At 34.6% G+C, this 25379-nt stretch overlaps 1 protein-coding gene across 1 annotated transcript in view; it reads right to left on the bottom strand.

Annotated features, from left to right (window-relative positions):
• Positions 1-25379, bottom strand: part of IL1RAPL1 (interleukin 1 receptor accessory protein like 1) — a 1306826-nt gene that overhangs the window by 511891 nt on the left and 769556 nt on the right. The window contains exons 4-5 of the mRNA XM_074323621.2: positions 24761-24947; positions 21742-21895 (exon numbers count right to left, since the gene is read on the bottom strand). Of these exons, the coding sequence (XP_074179722.1) occupies positions 21742-21895; positions 24761-24947 (341 nt within the window). The remainder of the gene's footprint in view (positions 1-21741; positions 21896-24760; positions 24948-25379) is intronic.

Raw genomic sequence — 25379 nt, 5'->3', positions numbered from 1 at the left:
CCAGGGTTCAATCTTCAATGGTTTAAGCCAGTCATATTGACAGGTGTCTTGTATCCTTTTCTAGTAATTGGTTTATCATGAGCAATTTTGGACAATGGGATGGAGGTCTGATCTGGGAACTTCTGAGAAAGCTCTCCTTGCTCTTACTTAGGGAATGCAATATGGGACAATCCTTTTTCTGTGTGTAGACATTGGCATCTTTAATGATGCCATCTTGGGATGCCAGCCTAATAGGTCAAATCACTTGCTGAGAATGGTAGAGTGAAAAGACACACACACAAAGTGTCTTGGATAATGTCATTTTAGCTTTTGAATTACCAACCCTGGGCCTGTCCTACATCTGAAATTCTTGTTAGAAAATATATGTCTTTGTTATTTAAGCTATTAGTTACTTGCAGTCAGAAAAAAAAAAAAAAAAAACTTAACTAATACACTCCTCTTCAAGAAGGCTTATCTTGAAATCCCTCAAAGTTCAAAATTTTCTAAACAAAAGCTCAGCCCCCACTCCATCAGCATTCACATGTAATTAATCATCTAATTATTTTGTCCTACTTCCTACATGTATCACAAATTATTGCCTCTTCTTAAAACTCACTGTCTTAACCTTTGTTTCATCGCCTTGCTATCTGCCATCAGTAACAGTGCTTGTCTAACTCTTTGGGGGATAAAGAACCACTTTACTATGTCATTTGAATATCACCAGTGCAGAAAGTATCTACGATTTCTTAGCATGTCTGAAATAATAAACATAGATCTTATAACCACAGAGCACATTCATTTATACAATTATATATTGTAAGTAGCTTATATGAGTATACAATTGTTGTTCTGAATTTAATTCTATTTCTTACAAAATGTTTATCAAATGAAGTTGTTGAATAATAAAAACTCATGAAAAAGCAGGTCAACACTATTGAGTTTATTTACCTCAAAGAAAAATCGGATTAACATAAAATGATCTGATTATAGACACCAAATGTAAACCATCATTAAAACTATTACATTATATGTGTACTCAGCTTTTTGCTTTAATCTAATTTTAGCAATGTCACAACCAACCATTGAATGGTAAATAGCTTACTACTTCTTTGGTAGGCCCGTAACATATTCCTTTAATATTAATAGATATTTTTCACATTTCTGTGATTTCACTCCCTTCCTTCAAGTTTCCTGGTGACAACTGCTATCAACTTCATTATACTGAAAGAGTTATATCATTAACTAGCTCAACAGTACCACAGCAACAATATCTAATTAGAAACATTCTGTTTTCAACTTATATTTTTAATCAGGGACTCGTAAAATCTGATGCATAGAAGAAACATGACTTGTTCATGACATCCAGAAGCCATAATTTCCCTGAAAAAGTTTAAATTGTACTTTTCTTTTTTTTTAAAGGACATATGTTTCAGTGTCTTTCTTTCATCCTTAATTTGACAGACCAAACCTCAATTTTATTTTTTTATAAATTTGTATTAAATTTATTCAGGTGACAATGGTTAGTAAAATTATACTGTTTTCAAGGGTACAGTTTCATAAAACACCCTGTATATATTATATTGTCGAACCACCAGAGTCGAACCTCAATTTTAAAAGAAGCTCAGCATATGCTTTGTGATCATAGCTTATGTATTGAAAATCAAAATTTTAAAACAAATATTAGAAAATACAAGACTTAGAAGGCAGAGGACAGAAACAGCAGCAGGTATATTCATATTTAGAGTATGTGTCAAGGTTTAGTGAGTAAAGCAGATACATTCTTCAAAAGATAGCATTATCACCTCATCCTGATTAGAATGGCTATCATCAACAAGACAAATAGTAACAAGTGTTGGAGAGGCTGTGGAGAAAAAGTAACCCTCATACACTGTTGGTGGGAATGCAGATTGGTTCAGCCGCTATGGAAGGCAGTGTGGAGGTTCCTCAAAAAATTACGAATAGAATTACCATATGACCCAGCAATCCCTCTCCTGGGTATCTACCCCAAAAAAATCTGAAAACATTTATCCATAAAGACACATGTGCTCCAATGTTCATTGCAGCTTTATTTACAGTGGCCAAGACATGGAAACAACCAAAATGACCTTTGATAGATGAATGGATAAAGAAGTTGTGCTATATGTACACAATGAAATACTATTCGGCAGTAAGAAAAGACAAAATATGACCACTTGTGACAACATGGATGTATCTTGAGATTATAATGCTAAGCGAAATAAGTCAGACACAAAAAGTAGAGAACCATATGATTTCACTGACATGTGGTGTATAAACCAAAAGCAACAAAAGAACAAGACAAGCAAATGAGAAACAAAAACTCATAGACACAGACAATAGTTTAGTGGTTACCAGAGGGTAAGTGGGGAGGGAGGTGGTAGAGGAGGGTAAAGGGGGCAAATATATGGTGATGGAAGGAGAACTGACTCTGGGTGGTGAACACACATGGAGGATGTAACACAGAATTGTACACCTGAAATCTATGTAACATCACTAACAATTGTCACCCCAATAAACTTTAATTTAAAAAAAAGTAACATTATGGAAAGAGCACAATTATCTAATGGAACATTAAAAATAAGTGCTTATTAAAAGTTCCGAAATTTCTTTTTTTGACACCAGAACACAGCAGTGACTACAGACAGTACTTCTGTATTTAAAATAATACCTCTCAGATATTAATTCGTACTTTTTTATTTCCCTGGTAAACACATTGGACTGTATTATCTGAGACAAACGCTATGATATTTACAACAAATCATTGATGCTGTTTATATTTCAGGAAGTCCTGGCTGACATACTGGAATGGAACCCAATGTGAAACCCAACAAATGATTAAGAAATATTCTGTAAGATCTTTTAGTTATGGAATAGACCAGGGGTATCCAAACTGCGGCCCACAATCAATTTTTAATTGGCCTGCAGCAAATTCCAAAAATATATTTAGTTTACTTAAATAAACTAGGTGAGGCAATATGTACTTCACCTCGAGTGAGTGGCCCGGTTGTTTGCGTATTTTACCGCATATGGCCCTTGGTGAAAAAACACTGAAAAAAGTTTGGACACCCCTGGAATAGAGTAAGCGACTTCTTTACATCTTACATAGAATTCATAAAATGTCTTTAATTTCAATATTCACATTGAACTATGCATTTACAATTCATTGAATTTTTCAGGTCCTCCAGATGAAACAACAGAAGCTAACATAATGACTACAAACTTTGGTCAAGCATTTTAAGAAATGAAAACACTAAATCCTCTTATGATGCAAAAGCCACATATTTTGACATGAATAAAATAAACTTTATTTTTGTGTACTGTTTGTCTTCATATTTTAAAGAGTTTGCATGAAGCAAAGTACTAAATGCAGTTTAGCATTGAGGTTACAGCCATCTTTGTTCATGGTGCTCAGAGACTTGATTGCAATAATGCTAGTTGGAATCTTTCTTGAAGATTCTAGGTCCTATCATGTTATATCTAACGCTTAAAAGTTTTACTTTTAGATGTGCAGTCATCTTTCCTCACCAGGAATGGCATGATCATTTTTAATCTCTGATTTGATGAGACTGACAGGATGAAGAATGTTGGGCAATAGAGGTTTCTTTTGTTTGTCCTAGTAAAACTTCCATACCAGAGCTTCTGTACTGAAATAGGTGCAATGTTGAGTTCTCAGTCAATTTTGCTGATGTCAACACTAAAAGCAGTTAATATAAAATGCCAACATAATGGCTTGAGTTTCATTAGTTTTCTGGAAAGAAATCAATGCCTGTCAAACTGGAAAGCCAATATGAAATAGGGAAATGATGTTTTAAAAATCTTTGATGTGATAATTTTTTTAAAAAATGTACTCTAAACTGTTAAGAACAGCTGTTTATTTTAAAATGGACTTTTTTGGTGGTAAACTATCATGACCTAAAATCTTCTATTTTAACCATTTTTAAGTGTAAAATTTGGTGACATTTAGTACATTCACAATGTTATGTAACCATCACTACTATCCATTTTCATGATTTTTCATCATCCTAAGATGAAACTTTGCACTCATTAAATAATAACTCCCCATTTTACCTCCCTGCCCTCTGTAAACTCCACCCACTTTCAGTATCTATGAATTTGTATATTCTACTTAACCTCATAAAAGGGGAATCATAGTTAAATGGGTTTTTGAAATGTGACCCACAAATAAGGAAGTAGGTTTGTAAAAAAAAAAAGTGATGTTGATAAGTTTTAAAAACACACACGCGCGCACAAATGCAAAATCAAACCAAAAGCAGAAATACAAGAAATGCATGTATTCATAATTTACACTGCTTATAAACACTGGAATTCGCTGGCTAATAGACTGCATAGAAATAAGATTTTCTTGAGATTTCTCCACATGTATAAACTATTACTTAGTGATCAATGAATCAATGAGTATTAATCAATTATTTGTATCAGTGGTAATCAGTGTCATTTGAAAGACTGGGTTAAGATTATAAATATTAACATTACTGGAGCTTTCTTTCCTTTTCATTTCTCAAGACTGAGATCTCACTCACTTTCTAGATTAGTGCTGTTAGATAGAAATATATGATGGCATAGGGAATATAGTCAAAAGTATTGTAATAACTATATATGGTGTCACATGAGTACTAGTCTTATGGGGGAATCACTTCATAAGCTATATAAATATCTGATCACTATGCTGTACACCTGAAATTAATCTAAAATAGTATTGAATGTCAACTGTAATTGAAACTTAAAAATTACATTTATATTATAGTTACTAATTAAAAATCAATAAACATGAAAAGGGAAATATATGTCTAATGATGACATTGCTTTGTACACCTTAAACTAATAAAGAAAAATTTAAATAAAATACATTATCTGTCTTGAAAAAAAAGGAAATATATGGTGAGTCACATATCACATTTAAAGTTTTCTAATAGCCACATTTTAAAAAGTGAAAAGATACAGGTAAAATTAATTTAATAATATATTTTATTTAACTAAGTATTATCACTTCAATATGTAATCAATAGAGACATCATCAAAATGGCTGTGTGAGGTGAGCCTCTGGAAATCTCCCGTGGAATTTACAACAAATTGAAAAACTATAACTCCACAAAGGAGTCCCTGCACAGCAGACAGGCAAGACAAAGAGTCTCACTACTAAATTCACCTAAAGGTGGGCGAATCACGCAAGCAGGGGAGAAGGGAAGGAAGAAGTGCAGAGACAGACGCCGGGGCGCAGGACGCAGTCCTAACTCATTGCTCTGAGCTCACTGCATCCTGGAACTACTGCAGCTGTGGGAGAGGGAAGAACTCAGATTGCTGGGGATCTGCTTATGGCCCATAGGGCTGAGGGGACAGCATATAACACGGCTGAACCCAACACTCACAGCAGAGACGTGGGAGAAAAGACTGAGGGAAGAAGGCTGAAAACGGTGGTTTAAGCCCTCACTGCCGAGCAGAGAATGGAAGCCTTAGGCACTGAGACTAGCCACCCCCTACCTACCCTTCCAGAGCTCTCCCTGCCCCCACCTGCCTGGTGCTAGAAGTGGAACAGTAGCCGTGTCAGATCAAAAGAACAGAATATCTGCACTTCTGAGAACTGTGGACCGCAGACACAGATTCACAGCCCAACTAGTTCCTGCAAAGGGAAGGGAGCCCTGGAAGCAGGACTGACTGTGGTGGTGGTCGCCGCCATTGCTCTGGGCCACCTCTCATAACTCACCCCGCCCCTGGCCGCACATATCTGGGCAGATCCCTGGAGGAATAAACAGAACTGCTGAAACATACGGGCTCTCAATCTGGTGCAGGAAGAGCTTTGGAACTTCAAAAGCTCTCCACATCCACACAGGGGCACGGTGCCCTATGACCCAGACAAACTGTTAACAGAGGAGAAGCCCGCCTTCCAGAGAATCTCCCCATTGTGTGAGAAGCTGGAATAGTGCAGAGAAAACATAACACTACAGTGTGAGAGAGAAAAAAAGGTTGCAGTCAGAGAGAAAATAAAACATTCTATAAACATGTACTGGAAAACAAAAGAAAGATATTTTCCTATAAACCTGTTGCAGAACTCACTCTTGTAGATGTACAGGAAGAGAAATAATAAATCATTAATTGCCATGAATAACCAAGGGAACAAGAGAGCTCAGAAAGAAAGTGAAAAGTCTCCAGAAAAGGAACTTAAAGATATAGAAATATGTGACTTTAAATGACAGAGAATTCAAGATTGCAGTTCTGAAAAAACTCAACGAGATGCAAGAAAACACAGAAAGGCAGTTCAATGAACCCAGAAACACAATCAAAGAACAACACGAGCATTTTATGAATGAGATTTAAACTTTAAAAAAGAACCAAATAGAATTTCATATGATCTCACTTATATGCGGAATCTAAAAAAAAGAATAAGTGAATGAACTAATCAGAAACAGTTTTGGAAACATGGAGGAAAAACAGAGGGTTGCTAGAGGGGCGGGGGGGTGGGGATAAGGGGAAGGTGAGCGGTTTTGGGAACGTACAGAGGGATAGTGGATGAGGGGAGGGGGGTTCACACAGTGTGAGGGATATAAATGATAAACGTCTAAGTTTTGCTTTGTCTTGTGCACCTGAAACTAATGAAAAAAATAAATAAATAAATAAAAATTAAAAAAAAAAAAAAAAAAAGAAATGAGGAATGAAATAGCCTGCTTAGGCAGTACAGTTGACCAGATGGAGGAAAGAATCAGTGACATCGAAGATAGAAACCTTGAAATGACATGGATGGAAGAAGAAAGAGACTTGAGATTTTAAAGAAATGAAAGAACTCTACAAGAACTTTCTGGCTCCATCAGAAAGAGCAATATAAGAATAATGGGCATACCAGAAGGAGAAGAAAGAGAAGGGAACAGAGAATATATTCAAACAAATTGTTGGTAAGAACTTCCCAAACTTGTGGAAAGAACTGGATCCTCGAATCCAAGAAGTAAATAGAACACCTAATTACCTCAACCCCAACTGGTCTTCTCCAAGGCACATTGTATTGAAGCTGTCAAAAATCAATGACAAACAAGCATCCTCAGGGCAGCCAGGGCAAAGAAGACGGTAACCTACGAAGGAAAGCCCATTAGATTATCAACAGATTTCCCAGCAGAAACTCTACAAGCCAGGAGAAAGTGGAACCAAATATTCCAACTATTGAAAGAGAGAAATTATGAGCCAAGAATAATATACCTAACAAAGATATCCTTTAGATATGAAGGAGGAATAAAGACATTTCCAGACATACAGAAGCTGAGGGAATTTTCTAATACATGACCTGCACTACAAGAAATACTGAAGGAGGCTATTCGACCACCATCAACAGGGAAAATTTGTGGCAAACAAAACATAAAAAGGGGGAGAGTAAAAGCCTGAACCGGAATATGGGAATGGAGAAAGTAGGCATGCTGAAGAAAATGGAATAGTCTAAATATCAAACTTTCTTTTACATAAACTTAAGGGTAACCACTCAAAAACAAAAACAAAAATCCAGAACAGAAATATATACTGTAATAAAAGAAGAAACAAAGGGAAACATCATAGAATACCACCACACAGAAATAATAGACAACAACAAAAAAAGGCAAAGAAACAATGGAGACACAGTCTTAACAGAAAACTAAAGATAGAATGATACGAAATCCTCACATATCGATAATCACCCTAAATGTAAATGGACTGAACTCACCAATAAAAAGGCACAGAGTAGCAGATTTGGTCAAAAAACTAAACCCAACTATACGCTGTCTCCAAGAGACACATCTCGGCTATAAGGACAAGTCTACACAAAAAGTGAAAGGGTGGAAATTGACACTCCAAGCAAATGGTACCCAGAGAAAATCAGGTGTAGCCATAATGATATCAGATGAAACGACTTCAGGGTGAAAAAGATAACAAGAGACAAAGATGGACATTTCATAATGGTAAAGGGGACTATACAACAAGAAGACATAACAGTCATCAATATTTATGCCCCCAATGGGGGAGCACTGAAATATACCAAGCAACTACTAACAGAACTAAAGGGAGAAATTAACCAAAATGCAATTATACTAGCGGACCTAAATATGTCATTGACAGCTATGGATAGATCATCCAAACAGAAAATAAATAATGAAATAGCATCCCTAAATGACACATTAGGTGAAATGGACATAATTGACATTTATAGAGCACTTCATCCTAAAACATCAGACTATACATTTTTTTCTAGTGTACATGGAACATTCTCAAGGATAGACCATATATTGGGACATAAAACTAACCTCAGCAAATTTAAGAAGATTGAAATCATACCTAGCATATTCTCTGATCACAAGGCTTTGAAACTGGATATCAACTGCAAAAAGAAAGCAGGAAAAAACACAAATACATATAGATTAAACAACATACTTTTAAAGAATGACTGGGTCAAAGAAGAAATTAGAGGAGAGATAAAAAACTATATAGAAACAAATGACAATGAAAATACATCCTACCAAATTCATTGGGATGCAGCGAAAACTGTTTTAAGAGGGAAATTTATATCAATACAGGCCTATCTCAAGAAACAAGAAAAATCCCAAATAAATAACCTCACATTACACCTTAAAGAACTAGAAAAAGAAGAACAAATGGAACCCAAGGTCAACAGAAGAAAGGAAATAACAAAAATCAGAGCAGAAATAAATGAAATAGAGAACAAAAAGACAATAGAAAAAAATAATGTGACAAAGAGCTGGTTCTTGAAAAGATTAACAACATTGAGAAACCCTTGGTTAGGCTCACTAAGATAAAAATAGAGAAGACATTAATAAACAAAATCAGAAATGAAAACGGGTAAGTTATCACGGATGCCACAGAAGTACAAAGGATCATCCAAGAAAACTATGAAGGATTATATGCCACCAAATTCAATAACTTAGAAGAAATGGACAATTCTTAGAAACATATAGCTTTCCTAGCTGAACCATGAAGAACTGGAAAATCTAAACAGACCGATCACCAGTAACGAAATTGAATCAGTCATCCAAAACCTTCCCAAAAGCAAAAGCCCGGGACCAGATGGCTTCACTAGTGAATTCTACCAAACCTTCAAAGAGGATCTAATACCAATCCTGCTCAAACTCTTCCAAAAAATTGAAGAAGAGACAGTATTCCCTAACTTATTTTATGAGGCCAACATTACCATGATACCAAAACCTGGTAAGGACAACTCAAAAAAAGAGAACTACAGACCAATATCTCTGATGAATACAGATGCAAAAATCCTAAACAAAATTCTAGCCAATCGAATACAACAATGAATTAACAAGATTATTCATCACGACCAAGTGGGGTTCATCCCAGGGGCACAAGGATGGTTCAACATATGCAAGTCCATCAATGTGATACATCACATAAACAAAATAAAGGACAAAAATCATATGATTATATAAATTGATGCAGAAAAAGCATTTGACGACACAACATCCATTTATGATTAAAACACTTAATAAAATAGGTATAGAAGGGAAATACCTTAAGATAATAAGGGCCATATTTGACAAACCCTCAGCTAATCTCATAATTAATGGTGAAAAACTGAAGCCCTTTGCTCTACGTTCAGGAACATGACAGGGCTGTCCCCTAACACCTCTGCTTTTCAACAGAGTGTTGGAAGTCCTTGCCAAGCAATCAGGCAAGAGAAAGAAATAAAGGGCATCCAAATTGGGAATGAAGAAGTTAAATTGTCACTCTTTGCAGATGACATGATGCTATATATAGAAAACCCTAAAGACTCCACCAAAAAGCTATTAGAAACAATCAATGAATACAGTAAAGTGGCGGGTTGCAAAATCAATGTACAAAAGTCCATTGCATTCCTATATATTAACAATGAAATCTCAGAAAGAGAAATTTAAAAAAAACACACAATTCCTTTTGCAATTGCAGCAAAAAGAGTAAAATACCTAGGAATAAACTTAACCCAGGATGTGAGAGATCTATATGCTGAAAACTATAAGACATTTTTAAAAGAACTTGAAGAAGACACAAAATAATGGAAAGACATTCCATGCTCATGGATTGAAAGAATCAACATAATTAAAATGGCCATATTACCCAAAGCAATATATAGATTTAATGCAATCACCATCAAAATCCCAATGGCATTTTTTAAAAAGAAATAGAACAAAAAATCATCAGATTTGACTGGAACCACAAAAGACCCCGAATAGCCAAAGCAATCTTAAGAAAAAAGAACAATGCTGGAGGTATCACACTCCCTGACTTTAGCTTGTACTACAGGGCTGCAATAATCAAAACAGCATGGTATTGGCAGAAAAACAGACACATAGACCAATGGAATAGAATTGAGAACTCAGAAATAAAACCACATAAATACGGACAGACAATTTTTGACAAAGAAGCAAAAAACATCCAATGGAGAAAAGACAGCCTCTTCAATAAATGGTGCTAGGAGAATTGGAAAGCCACGTGCAAAAGAATGAAAATGGACTGCTATATGTCACCATGTACTAAAATTAATTCAATATGGATCAAAGACTTAGCATAAGACCTGAAACAATAAACGGCATAGAAGAAAACATAGGTACTAAATTTATGGACCTTGGGTTCAAAGAGCATTTTATGAATTTGACTCCAAAGGCAAGGGAAGTAAAAGCTAAAATAAATGAATGGCACTATATCAAACTTAAAAGCTTCTGCACAGCAAAGGAAACCATTGACGAAATAAAGAGTCTACCAACTGAAGGGGAGAAGACTTTTGCAAACAGTGCCTCCGATAAGGGGCTAATATCCAAAATATAAAAGGAACTCATGCAACTCAACAACAAAAAAACAAACAACCCAATTGAAAAACGGGCAGAGGACCTGCAGAGACATTTCTCCAAAGAGGACATACAAATGGCAAAGAGACATATGAAAAAATGGTCAACATCACTAATCATCAGAGAAATGCAAATAAAAACCACAATGAGATATCACCTCACCCCAGTCAGAATGACTACCATCAACAAGACAAATAGTAACAAGTGTTGGAGAGGCTGTGGAGAAAAAGTAACCCTCATACACTGCTGGTGGGAATGCAGACTGGTGCAGCTGCTATTGAAGGCAGTGTGGAGATGCCTCAAAAAATTACGAATTGAATTACTGTATGATCCAGCAATCCCTCTCCTGGGTATCTACCCAAAAAATCTGAAAACATTTATCCTTAAAGACATGTGTGCTCCAATGTTCATTGCAGCTTTATTTACAGTGGCCAAGACATGGAAACAAGCAAAATGTCCTTCCATAGATGAATGGATGAAGAAGTTGTGATATATATACACAATGGAATACTATTCGGCAGTAAGAAAAGATGATATAGGAACATTTGTGACAACATGGATGGATCTTGAGAGTATGATGCTAAGTGAAATAGATCAGACAGAAAAAGCAGAGAACCATATGATTTCACTGATATGTGGTATATAAACCAAACACAACAAAAGAACAAGACAAACAAATGAGAAACAAAAACTCATAGACACAGACAATAGTTTAATGTTTACCGGAGAATAAGGGGTGGGTGGTGGGAGATGAGGGTAAGGGGGATCAAATATATGGTGATGGCAGGAGAACTGACTCTGGGTGGTGAACACACAATGGGATTTATAGATGATGTAATACAGAATTGTACATCTGAAATGTATGTATCTTTACCAATAACTGTCACCCCAAGAAAGTTTAATTTAAAAAATGTAATAAATATAAAAATTACAAATGCGATACTGTGCATTATGTTGTCATACTAAGTCTTTGAAATCGAGTGAGTATTTTACACTTACAGCACATTTCACGCTATTCTAGTCATGTTTCAAGTACTCACTAGGTACACACTGCTACTGCATTGGACATCACAGTTCCAGATGTTTGTCCATTTTTCTAATTAAACTAATCATTCTGTCAAATAGTATTTATTCGACAATTCCCCCATTCTCACCATTTAGTTTGTTGACATGAGCATAAAAACATCGGAAGTGAATTGCACACTGGAAACCTATGTAATTTTACTAACCATTGTCAACCTAATACATTTTAATTAAAAAGAAGAAAACAGTGGAAGCAGTCAAGTGTAAATAAAAGAATGGAACTTCATTAGAAATGATGATTATGATTTGTATTTAAAATTACAAATTCAGGTCCACGATGTACTTGGAGTTTCCTCCTTGGTAAAATGTAGATAATAATACCTATAAATCATTTTGCACACTGCTTGCCATATAGCTAGCAGTCCAAGAAAAAGTAGCTGTTTCGCTAACAGTGAGGGAGGTATGAGTTCTGTTAGTGCCCTGCAAGACTAGAAGCCATACAGCTCTAACCCCTAGTCAGGCAAGAAGGATGACAACCATTTCTAAGAGGGATGCAGTCCATGGGATTGCACTGGTAGGGGTTAGCCTAATGAAAACATTCTAAGTATGGTTGAAATCCACCACTGACAAAAGCAGCGAGCAATGAAAGGGTAGCTCTTGGTGATGAATTGTGTCAGGCAACAACATAACACCAAAAAGAAAGCCAGAAAGTTCAATCAAATCAAAAGGCATACAGGTCTGGAGTAGGGAGCACCGCTGACCTAGGGCTCTTCTTCTTACGCATGCTCTCACTCAGCACCAGAATTTTTTTCAAAATAAAACTAGTCATTTTAAGCATAGCTAATTTATGGCCTGGATCTATGGATTCTAGTACCTGACATTTTTAGGGGTGTAATACAGGTTTGTTTGTTATTTTTAATGCTGTCTTGACCCAGGCCCAGTTGAGGTCCTGTGTGGGGGCCACTAAGTTCCCCGTCTTGAGTAGCTGATCAACGAATCCCAACCACTTCTCTTTTGGGGCTCTCACACTCAGGGGCCACCACGTAACAGCCCTAACTGCCCTAGAAGCCAGGAACCAGGCAATAAGGGCTGCTCCTGTGCCCTTGAGCCCACAAAGTCATTCAAATTTTGCCAATCAACAGGGAGGCCTCAAAACCTAGCTAACCTCACCCCACCCCACTTGCCATCCGTAAGCTCTTCCCTACAGCTCCAGCTTGCTGTTACCCTGTCCATGGGTAAAACTCCCTGTGGCCTCTGTCTGGCAGCCTTCTCTCATTTGGATCTGGAAATAATAATCAGTGAAACCATATGATTTCACTGATATATGGGATAGAAAACTGAAAACAACTAAAGAACAAAACAAATGAAGAACCAAAAATTCATAGACACAGACAATAGTTTAGTGGTTACCATTGGGTAAGGGGAGAGGGGTGGTAGATGAAGGTAAAGGGGATCCAATATATGGTGATGGAAGGAGAACTGACTCTGGGTGGTGAACACACAATGTAATATATAGAGGACATATTACAGAACTGTATAACTGAAACCTATGTAACTTTACTCACAATTGTCACCCCAATAAACTTTAATTAAAAAAAAGAGTTCTGCCTTTCCTCTACGCTAGTGTCAGCGTGTTATATATCTCACCATCAAAACAATCTTTAAATCTAAGAAAACAGGGGTCCTAGTCTACTTTGTATTTTGTCCTAAGACACCTTTTTATGGCAAATCATATCCTTTTCTGTCTTTCAATCTTCAGTAGGGTTTCATCTTTGGGAATCTTGTGCAGTATGTATTGAGGTTATGTCCCTCTAGAAGTTTCACTTTATACTGCTCCTGGAAGTTACTCCTCTAGCACCATTTCTATGTTAATTTTTTTATTTAAGGGCTTTCAGGCCACATAGGCGGTGGAAATTCAAACACCCGAACCCTCAAGCTTATGGATTAATAAGATACTTGTTTTTGTTTGTTTTAAATAAATGAAGAGAAGATACCAGGGTAGAAAAACTGGTTTGTCTTCTTCCTGGGTCAATGGTTAGATTTTTTCCTTTTCACTTTCACGGTAGCCCTTTTAGGATATTAGGTTTATATGAGAACTTCATTTCCAACTCCCCAACCCTTGAGGTTCCAAGTCCTAGTTTCCCCTCCCCATGTAGCCAATGAAACCCAAGTCCTTGGTTGCTGATAATGACAATCCTCTGTGCCACTCCCAGTGGTCCCCCACCCCAACCCCCACAGTGGCCTCAGAGTCAGATTCTTTAACTGCTCTGCTGTTTAGTTCCTTCTTTCCTTTTGGCCCCTGAGATTAAAAAAAAAAAAAAAAAAAAAAAAAAATTCTTGAAAGCTCAGCTAATCATTGAAAAGGCCCATACTCTTTTATTCAGTATTTCTAGGTGTTTGAAGTGGTGGATACCCATTGTTTTGCAAATTCAAAGAATAGTGTGAAGTGGACAATAAAATAATTTATTATTTTCAAGCGTAATTTAAAATATCTAGAATACGAGGTACTTAGCAAGCACCTGAAAAGTTTTAAAGGTTCAGTAAATTGAGGTTATGTGGAATAGATGAGTCACACATTATAAATAAGAACTAAGAACAGATCCTGGCACACAGAAAATAGTATTAACTATTCTAATTACTAACCCTTATTATTGCTTATATTGATGGACATCATCGAAATGAATAATGCCTTGTTTTCTCCATGGCCAGAAATGATATATATCAACCTTGCCAGTGATATATTCTAAAATGTATACATTGTCTCCTGAAGAGTAAAAATATCATGCTTTTTATTCAAAGTTGTCACACCTTGACATTCAACATTTGCTTGATTAATACATTTGGACAACTCATGCAATATATTGAGAGATTAAACAATAAATTAAGGTACTTAGTGTCAAGAGAGTTATCATTAGAAATTACTCCAAGAAAGGTCTTTTGCTCTAGGGACTGAACTCCAAATCAAGATTAGATGGCCAAATTGATTAACTTCAGTTTCACTGTATTGATCAAGTTCACTGTATTTAATCTCTTTTAATTCAAAAAAATTGAATTCATCTAAATGATCTTTGAATTGCAAACTATGGCAGATGTTTACTTATAAAAACAGTTAAGATTGCCGAACGCTCCATTTCATAAAAAATCATATATGTGAGGGTTGCTGTGGACATTAATTCTAGCACATTATTAAACACACGCAGTAAAGTCTGGAAAGATATGTGCCTATTATGAATTTCATCAATTCTTGTTAAGCTACAGTCAGTGAAGCACACATCAGTCTCTGAAATGAGTTATCAAAAATAGTTTTTAAAAGGGAGCATAAAAGGTATAATTTTTCAAAGAAATAGAGAAAAAAATAAAAGTAATCACTCCACCTCCAGGCTAGACCACAAACACCATTTAATTACATCAGTGGCAAAAGAATTAAAGGTCTCATAGTAAAATGTGTTTCAGTTGAACTTAAAAGATAAATCTTTCATAGTGATCAACTGAGCTAATATGAAAAGCACAATGCCTTCCTATTAATTATCCAGTGGAATAAATCATAAACTGAAGTTCAGGAAATTAAATTTTATTCCTAAATTTGTCACCATGATGCTTTGTGACCTTGATAAAGCCACTTAACCTTTCTTTGCTTCAGCTTCCTCATCCATAAAAAGAGGAGGAAGATGTACCTTTTGAGAGCATAAATTCTGCTTACGGTTGATTGTAAGTAGTTTAAATATATTGCTACATTAACTGTTAAAAATGTTAGCCCAAATATAAGAATGCTACTAAACCCATCATATCCTTGTAGCAATCACCTCATTCTTTTTGCCTTTTTCAAGTCAATTTTCCTTTTCTCACTGCTCTTGCCAACTCTTACATTTTATTGGGAATTTTTTCTCCTGATGTAACATTTTCACATCCATTTCCTTACCATTACTTCACTCTATGATCTAGCTCTAGAAATTAAATGGCATTTCAACTAGTCTGCCTCATTTCACAATTTTATGATGGAAATATGGCTGTTATTTTGTTTTGAAGCTTTCTTTTCAAAATCATAAAAATATTTTGTCTAGAAGGAAAAATAAACACTAAACAGATAAAAGTGAATACCATATAATTTAATTAATACTTCTGAAAAAAAGTATATAGTCTGCATTTTTTTCTTGCAGTTAACAAATCCAAAAATATGTACCATAACTAATGCTTCCATTTTTGTCTAAATAGTTCATTTTGTAAGAAAAGCCAAGATGTTTTATTTATTTTGGAATGACTAGGTCTCTTATGGACCACCTCTGGACATGATGTTTTTCCTATACCTACATTCCCACAAACAATTTGGCAGCGGTTTATGTTTAAAGTTATAATCATAGTATGAGTTCGAGTTTAGTATAAGGAATCCTAGGATATGGCAATTTATGTCAATACAAACTTGAATATTTTCACATTTTTATTCAGCATTATTGAAGTACAAGAAATTGTTATACTACCTGCAACAGAATTTTATGAATATCAAATTACATTTTTAAACCCTAAGAAATTATAACGTTTAGAAATAGTGTACATGTGCTGTTTATATTCCCTAGAATTTTTTTAACCTTCTTTTGGCACCTCAAATTTCCTTTGGAGTATTACTTCCCTCCTAGTCTCAGTCTATTTGGTTGGGGTAGGCCTATGGTCCAAAGCCATCTTTCCTTTGTCTTTAGTGGAAGAGGGTGTGTAAGGTGGTGGCTTGGGCCAACTCAAAGAGGTACTCAGTTTCCTGGGCCTCTCCCATGTATATGTGAGGTGTGCATGTTAATGAGCTTCTGTTTGTTTTGATAATCTTTCTTTTATTACAGGGGGTCTCATTAAAGAACTCAGAAAGGTAGAGAATTATTTTTCCTCCTCTACAAACCTTAACTCTTTCGCTGTGACGTTCAGATATGCTGTCCTGTGGCTTGCACTATCAATAACAAACATGTTTTGTATGCCATATTGTGTAACATTTTGTAAAAAATTATTTATGTCATTAGATTCTAATTTATCTATACATAAATCTAATTGATGCCACTTAGTATGTTTTGAGTATTTTTTGCTAAAATTCAATATAATGGTAAATTTATTACCATATAACAAAGGTTTAAAATAAAAATAATGTCATTTATGTGCAAAGCAGCCTAAATGTTATTGAATGCATAAAATAGTCAAAATATCACTTCTTATTTTTTGTGGATTTTTGACACATTTTGAAAAATACTTGAAATCAGCACAGTGAAAGAGTTAATATATACAAGTTTTTAATGACATCATTTAGGAGGATAGACGATCCCAGGGTGGAATGCACAACGTGACAGAACAACCTGACTGTGTTACAAATATGTGAGACAACTTTACTGAAGTGGGTTGGGGGAAAAGGGGCTAACCTAAGTAACTTTGGAAATGCGTGGAGTCTGTAAGACAAAAGGCAAAAGAAACTGTAAATGAGCACTATACTCTAGTTGATAAAGTTGTTTCTGATAGGAGTACTAGTTAACAATTCTGATCTCATTATTCATCTGTATTGAAAGTGAACAATAAAGTAAATTATTGGCAGATGCTGAGAACCAGGTTTCTCACTATTGGAAAGGAGGGTTACAGATAAGCAAGGGGAAGAGGCAAGAATGATACCTATGGTAATCGATTATAGTTGGAGACATCAGTATAAACTTATGTTTAGTTTAATGTAGACACAGATGGTTAAGTATATAAATATTTACAGATATATGTATATACCTGGGTTAGCATACACATATGTCCTTGCTCTATCAAGACGTCTTAGAAGCAACCATACCTTAGTAGCAATGAGTACTCCCAATGCCCAGATCTTAGTTTCTAGAACCATTCTCCAATTAAAAAACAACAACACATGAGAGCTCTTTGGAAGAAATAGCTAATTCTAGGACAGGGAAGGAAATGCAAAAGGTGATCCTATAGCATATTGTGGGGCCAGAAATAAGGATGTAAGTGTACATGCACATGTACACATGTGTGTGTTCACGTGCGCACAAACACACACACACACAAACACACAATGATGGGGATATGTCAAAGAAACAAAGAAATCAACTAAAAGATCTAAGGGCCAAAGCTAGTACAATTTGAGCAATAAGATAAACAAGGTAATATTGGATTACACATCAAAGTATAAAATAAATATCTGAGTCCATACTGATATGGCTAAATGATTGAATAAATAGATAAAGATGAGAAAATAGATATATGTCCTAGGCAGAAAAATTCTAAGTATTTCATGTAGACACTCTGCCTTCAAAGAAGTGAGGGCCTAACTCTTCACTCTTTAAGTGTGGACTGCAGAGAATTACTTCCTCCCAAAGAGTACAGTATGGAAATCAGAGAAAAAAAGAGTAACTTTACAGTGGCGAAACCTGACAAACACTACCTCAGTGATGAAGGCCAAAGTCAACAGTGATATGTCATGTTGATAGTACAATATGTTGTGATTTTACCTCTGTGGGTCTTCCAAGAATATACTACCAAACTTCAATCATGAGAAAAACATCAAACAAATCACAATTGCAGGATACTCCACAAACTTCATAGCTAGTACCCCATAATTGTCAAGAACATCAAAAACAAGGAGACTTAAACAGTCACAGCCAAAAGGAGCCTAAGGAGACATGACAACTAAGTGTAATACGCTATCCTGGATGGGATCCTGAAACAAAACAGGGGACATTAGGTAAGAACTAAGGAAATATGAATAAGGTATGGACTTTAGTTAACAATGTATCAATATTAGTTCATTAATTATAACAAATGTACCATAGTAATGTTAGAGGTTAATAATTGGGGAAACTGCCTTTGGGATATATAGGATCTCTCTCTACTGTCTTTATTTTTTTTCCGATAAATGTAAAACTGTTCTAAAACAAAATGCTTTCTTTAAAAATAAATGATATTGCCCTTGACTCTGAGTAGCTCATGTTCCTGTGGAAAAACAGGTGTGTCAACAAACAGTAATAGAATATAATGGGGTAAGTGCTACAATAGGGATTGTAAAAGTACTATGAAGACATGAAGAACGACAGGCCTCAAAACAAGGATGATGTTGTAGCGATACCTTGAAGATAAGTAAGAATCAGCCCTGTGACAATGCGGAAGAAAAAGCATTGCCGAGGAGCACACAGTGAGTAAGGCTTCGGCGGGAGAATATTTGGCAGAGAACAGTACAGACTTCAGTATGGCTGAGGCTTAGAGAAGAGGGTGGAGGCTGGAGATCAGCCTAAAATGCCTCAAATGTTCACAAATTTTTAAAAAATGTTTAAAGTATCCCAAAAGTGCTTGGCAGGTTTATTATTTCTTTCACTGTGATCTATTTTCCTGAACCATGACTTCACCTAAGTAGACACATATGCTTTTAATAAGTGAAGGATCTCCCAGAAAAGCTCACCATATTACCTGCACATTTAGCCACTGTATCCTAAAATGTCCTTTTCTCTTCACATGTAGAGTTCTTTCTTATTTATTTTAAAGAAACATTCTAACACACTTCAACATATTTGTTGATGATGAGCTATGGCAGAGCCACTAAAATTAAATAACTATGTTTTGTATAATGTTTACATTAAATACACTGTGATCATGACATACAGAAAACCAAGATTAAAACTTTAATTATTATCCAGAGGACTGCCTACCTTTGTTGCTTTACTGAGAGATAAAATTTGGGTTCTAAGAATTGTGCTTCAATTTGGCCACAGGTAAAGTAAAGGTGCTATAATGTCACACCATTTAAAACAATGTTACACATAAATATATCTTGTCAATTGATTTGTTAATACCTAAAATGCATTTTAATACAAACTATTTTTAATTCTAGGGTATTCATCTCTCCCACTCACCCCAAATTTCATACATTGTCAAACTTGGTTTCATTACTTATTTGCCCAAATCAGTGCCACAGATAAGGTTATTCAAGTTAGAGGTATTCATGATAATCACTTGAGTAAAAATTTTTATTCACTTCCTCTTGGATATCAAGAAATAATTATTTCTTCTTTTCATATAAAGTAAAGGAGATATTTTTGGAGGAATTACGTTAGAGAAATATAGGAGCCCTGGGTAGCGTTTAGGAGAAAAGAATTCTATTATTGGTTATACAAAATAGCCTCATATAAGTTGTTTTACCATTTGGGATCCAGTTTCCAGTCTCCATGGGATTGTTTTCCAATCTCCTCTTACTAGATGGTTGTTTAGTATCCTATCTAGTATTTCTAGAAATGGGAAAGATGTGCTTACTAAGGATCAGTTCAACACTCCAAAGAATAAAGACAAAGGTGCATTTTATTTTATTTTCAGAATACATGTTCTTGATTACATTTTTTAAATTCCTTTGTCTCAATACCTACTCCTTGGAAAAGCTACTTCAGTATAGATTGAGAAAAAATAATAAAGAAGCTAATATCTAAAAGAAAACCCAACTATAGAAAGTACTATTTTTCACTGTTCCAGAAAATAGGGAGGTAAAGTGATAAAGTGTTAATTTTAATTTTCTATACAGAGACCTATTATACACAGAAAAACTGAAAACCAAACTAGTGTAAATTATACACATGCACACCACAGGTACATAATACAAGATTGAATATGTGTTTACTATTCAACTGTGTCATATCTTCAACTGTCAGTTATTTACTGGATCTAATATTTATCAAAGGCATTACCAAAGAGTACCTTATTCATTTAACTAAAGTTTCTTTTGATCAGAATAATTGCTATTCACCAAATAAATTTCATGAAATTAGATTTAGTTTTAAAGTCAAAATATATAATTCACCATTTAAAAGAAGACTATTGTAAGATAAAGGTGACTCTCACAGAACACTTTTCATATGCAGGAAAACTACCTTACATGAATCATTGAACAAATAAAAATCTCTTTAAAGGATTTGATATCCTTTTTATACTTTTTAATATATGTTTCCTAAATATGATTGTACAAAAATGTCACCAAGAAGAATCTCTCTCAATGAGATGAGAATAATGTCTTTAATTTCCCAATATTGCTCTTGTTTCTTCCCCCTTTTTACCTGGGAACACTTTTACAGAAGCACACTGTAAGGTAAAAAAGGGTATGAACACAATATTCCACGTGACATAAAGATAACAAAAATGATGCACCTTTGCATATAATTCTGTATTTTGCAAATTGATTTCATATATATTACCTTACCTCATTTGATCCATGCAAAACCCCCCAAAATTTGGCAAATTCTATCATCGTCATTTAATACACGAGAAAACTGATATTCTGAAGCTTGCGGTGATTCAAACAAGGTCATGTGACTAGAGAGTTGTAGATTTATTGATTTTTAGACAGTGTTCTGAATCTTGTTCTCATGCCCTTCTACCTTAGCAAGCAGTTATGGGAAAGACTTTATGCATACATCTCACATAATTATTCAATTATTACACCCGAAATTATGTTATTTTCAAGTTCATGAGAACACAAATGTGAGATTCATAGAGTGATGAATGAATCAAAAAGTAATTTTTCTAATTTGGAGCAAGACAGAAAGACAAAGATAGATTTTATATGTTCCATTTCAACCCTCTAGAAAATGTTTCTGAAAATGATACCACTACAGAATATAAGCATCATTTTCTGAAATTGTAAACTCATTATTTCAAGTACTTTCAAATGCTAACATTTCTGTAATTCTGTAAGCATATTTTCTTTAACCTTTCAAATGCATTTAAGCACAAGATGATTTACAAGCAAGGAGGAATACATTTCCCCTATAGGAATCCACTTAGCATTTCGTTAAGTACTTCTTTCATTGCTGGATTTGAAAAAATCAACATGGGGCACAAAAACTAAACTTAAAATGGCAGTTTCATTACTGGCAAATGAAATACTGAAGACTCTTCTTACCTGTAACAGTTAATTCCGTGGTTCTTCTCACAACAAAGCCTCCATATTTTAATTCACACGTATAATTTCCAATGTCATCTTCTCTGACTTCTCTTATAAGCAGGGTATCTCTTTTGAATACAATACTTGGCCTCCATGTTTTTGTCCTACATTCCTACATGAAGAACATACATCTTTGTAGTGTACACCGTGTTTATGTATTTTTATAAGTACTATATATTGTTGTACTCAGAATAACTAAACTAAAAGCTTCTTAAGTTATAATTTTAAAGGGCTGAAATAAATAGTTTGGGATTAATGTCAAAGATTTTCACATATTCTCCACATCTCTGGAAAATCAGGTACCCTGTTTCCCCGAAAATAAGACCTCGCCGGACCATCAGCTCTAATGTGTTTTTTGGAGCAAAAATTAATATAAGACCCGATATTACATTATTATATTATACTAATACTATATTATATTATATTACATTACATTACATTACATTACATTATATTATATTATATTACATTAATTATACCCGGTCATATGTTATAGTAAAATAAGACCAGGTCTTATATTAATTTTTGCTCCAAAAGACACATTAGAGCTGATGGTCCGTCTAGGTCTTATTTTCAGGGAAACAGTGTCTCAATCTGAAGATTATTTTTAGAAAGAGTTACTTTATTAACTTCCAAAATTAGTGTCTCTAAATCAGATATGTGTTAATTTATTAGATATGAGAAAAGGGACATTTGTTATGATTACCCTGACAGCATTTCTAAAAGTAAATACTCCACATTTGATGATTATGAAATTAACCATCTTGATATTGGTAACATAAAATACAAAATGAGTAAATTTGTTAGAAAGTAGTAAAAGTAATTCTATAGAGGAAAATGCTTCTATTTCAATATTTTAAACATTTTCATGTTTCATTTAGAAATAGTTCAATCTCTTCATATCATATATGGTTTATAATCCATGAAAGAAATGGCCAATATTGATATGAAAGGTCTTTATAGTTCCATAAATATATATTTTCATTGTTGATGTGTCTACCAAATTATGGCCTCTGAATTAAGCTTTGGATTATAATGACATCCGCTCAGGAGATTTCTGCTTTTGCCCAGACAGAAGTCTGTTTCCTCCAGCCAGATTTCAAATCAATGTAATGAGGAAAAAATAGCTTTAAACCCTTTGACACTATTCAGAGGTAATATTATTTCTAAAAAACAAACAAACTTATTGCCAAATCAAATCTTTACAGACCATTATTTTGATTTTCTGTCCCAATGCCTTTGTATAATTGGGGGATAATTATTCAGTTATTTCAAACCAAAATATACATTTTATATCCTCATATTAGTTGCATAAACTGTGATAACTGCATGACTTATACACTGAATATATGGAATATATATTCTCTTGACTATGGAAAAATAATCTGAATTATTACAAGACTTGCATTCTACATATACCTCATCTCCATCCATCACTCCACTAGTTATGGTCTTGATAGCTTAAGATCACAGTGATTGGGGAGATAGTGAAAACACGACTAAAAGACTAATGTGAGGCCAGCTAATTTAAAAATTGAGTATGTGTATGTGTATGCATAGTTTCTAAGTTTTCAGCAAATTTTGAGATATTGTTTGCAAAAAGTGAGAAAAGGCATGTGACTTTTAAGATCAACTTATTAGCAAAGAACAAAGAAATCACATATCTAGAAGCTGAATGTACACATTTGAGTACTAGAAAAATATTTGTTCTTGGAGACCTTGGGTCAAACTCCCCAAATACCTCTCCCTTTTGAAGCAATCATCAGAACTTGCTCAGAATCTGCGCATGGAAAGTAGGCAAACCACAGAGAATCAGGATGAGAAATAGTCATACAACTTAATAAGGGAAAAACTAAAACTCACCTGTACTGGAACAGAACTCAGTGGGGCTAATATTTGAGGGCTGTTTGACACTGTCTAAGATAGAAATTCAAGGGAAAAGTAGAAAAATATTTCAAAAGTTTCCTGGCTGTTCTGGATCCTCCATTACTTATTATCAAGAATCAAAATTAAGCCTTACTCAGAGAAGGGCATTGCTAATTTTGGCAAAATCCTTTATAAAATTATTTAAGATTTGTTTCTTGTTTCATTTTCAACAAGTTTTGAATTAATGAACAACCAATTTTGAGGGTTTACATTCTGTACACTGACCTTAGTGAATCTAGTTACTAAGAGGTCCAGCTTCCTAAATTCCTGCCTCCAGTGAGTTGGACAAAGCAAATTTTACACTAGGAATCTTTAAACCATGGATAAAATATTCCAGACAAATGCTTATAGCATCTATAAGGTATTACCTTGAGTACGCTTAATAATGAAAATATCTTTTATGTTATGAAAAAAGCTGAAGAGTACGTTCAAATCTTGAAATTCAGTGAAAGTCAATGACTTGATAGTAAGGGTAGGTTGGATTATCCTGCTTACATCTAAAGTTTCTTTTGGTTTTTGGAAAAAATTAATCTAATACTATTTTTATAATGTTATAAATTTTCATCAGATTTTATTTTAGAAAATACATATGCTTTTATATGAAAAGGATTAGAATATGCAAAGATACTTCCATTAAAGAGAACATTTCAATAAAATTAGTGTTATTTTATCACAAAAGCAAATCAATCATTTCTCTCCTTGTTTGGGGACATTTTGGCCTATTTACATGAAGAGCTCTGAAATGAATTTTAGTTCTAGTTGTTGAAATGATCAACACAGGTTATAATAGACTTCAAGGCATTGTAAGTATAAACTAGATATAAATATAAACACAACAGCTTATTACAGTGGACTACCAATACAAATATTAACTAGCATTTATCAAAGCCACTGGTTTGAAAACTTAAAATGACCAGCACAACTTGCTGTAGTCTTTTAGGAAGGCAGAGCTGAACTGTATCACACCCATTAAATTTTTTTATCCAACTTTTCCAAGAATAAGATACACATTAATCTATGTATAAGCAATAAAATCATTCAAAGTCCATACCTTATACCATAGGATTTCAGGTTCTCTGGTTGGTAGTAAAAAATCTTCTATGTCACGGCAGGAAATTTCCTTGCTTTTGCTAAGTTCAGCTTTATCAAAGTACTTCATCTTGGAATTGTAGCAGAGTCCAGTGTCATTTTCACCCACTGTCAGTGAGATGGATACTTTCATACAGTACGTGGAGTTTCTGTAAGGAAGCAGAATAAATATGGTAGCTTAGTTTGAACAAAAAGCGAGTGCTTCCAAGTCACCGTGTTTACTTTAGGGCATGGGGGGAAGGAGAGAGGAGCAAAAACTCCACTGATTAATTAATGGTACAGCATTGTGGCTTATTCCGTAGGGGTCTCTTGTCATCTAGCTAAACAATGCTTGGTTCTGTGAAACCATTTGTATACTTTTCACTTGCTGGAAAAATTTTTTTGTGCTATATACAGGCTTGGTTTGAAAAAATGTTCAACAGAAATTTTTGTGTCTAGAAAAATAAAGAAAAATTTAGGCCAGGAAAATGTGAAGCCTGGGTTTATGCTAAAATTGGCAAACTCAACAGAGAAGTAGAAAATGTAACTGACCTATGAAGCATAATAGGACAGGCACAGGGCTGCTCAATTCTGATAGTGAT

Source organism: Rhinolophus sinicus, chromosome 18 (genome assembly GCF_057876585.1).
Source record: "Rhinolophus sinicus isolate RSI-liver-muscle chromosome 18, RSI-T2T, whole genome shotgun sequence".
In the NCBI taxonomy this organism is placed as follows: Eukaryota; Metazoa; Chordata; class Mammalia; order Chiroptera; family Rhinolophidae; genus Rhinolophus; species Rhinolophus sinicus.
This window is presented reverse-complemented; position numbering and strand designations above follow the sequence as displayed.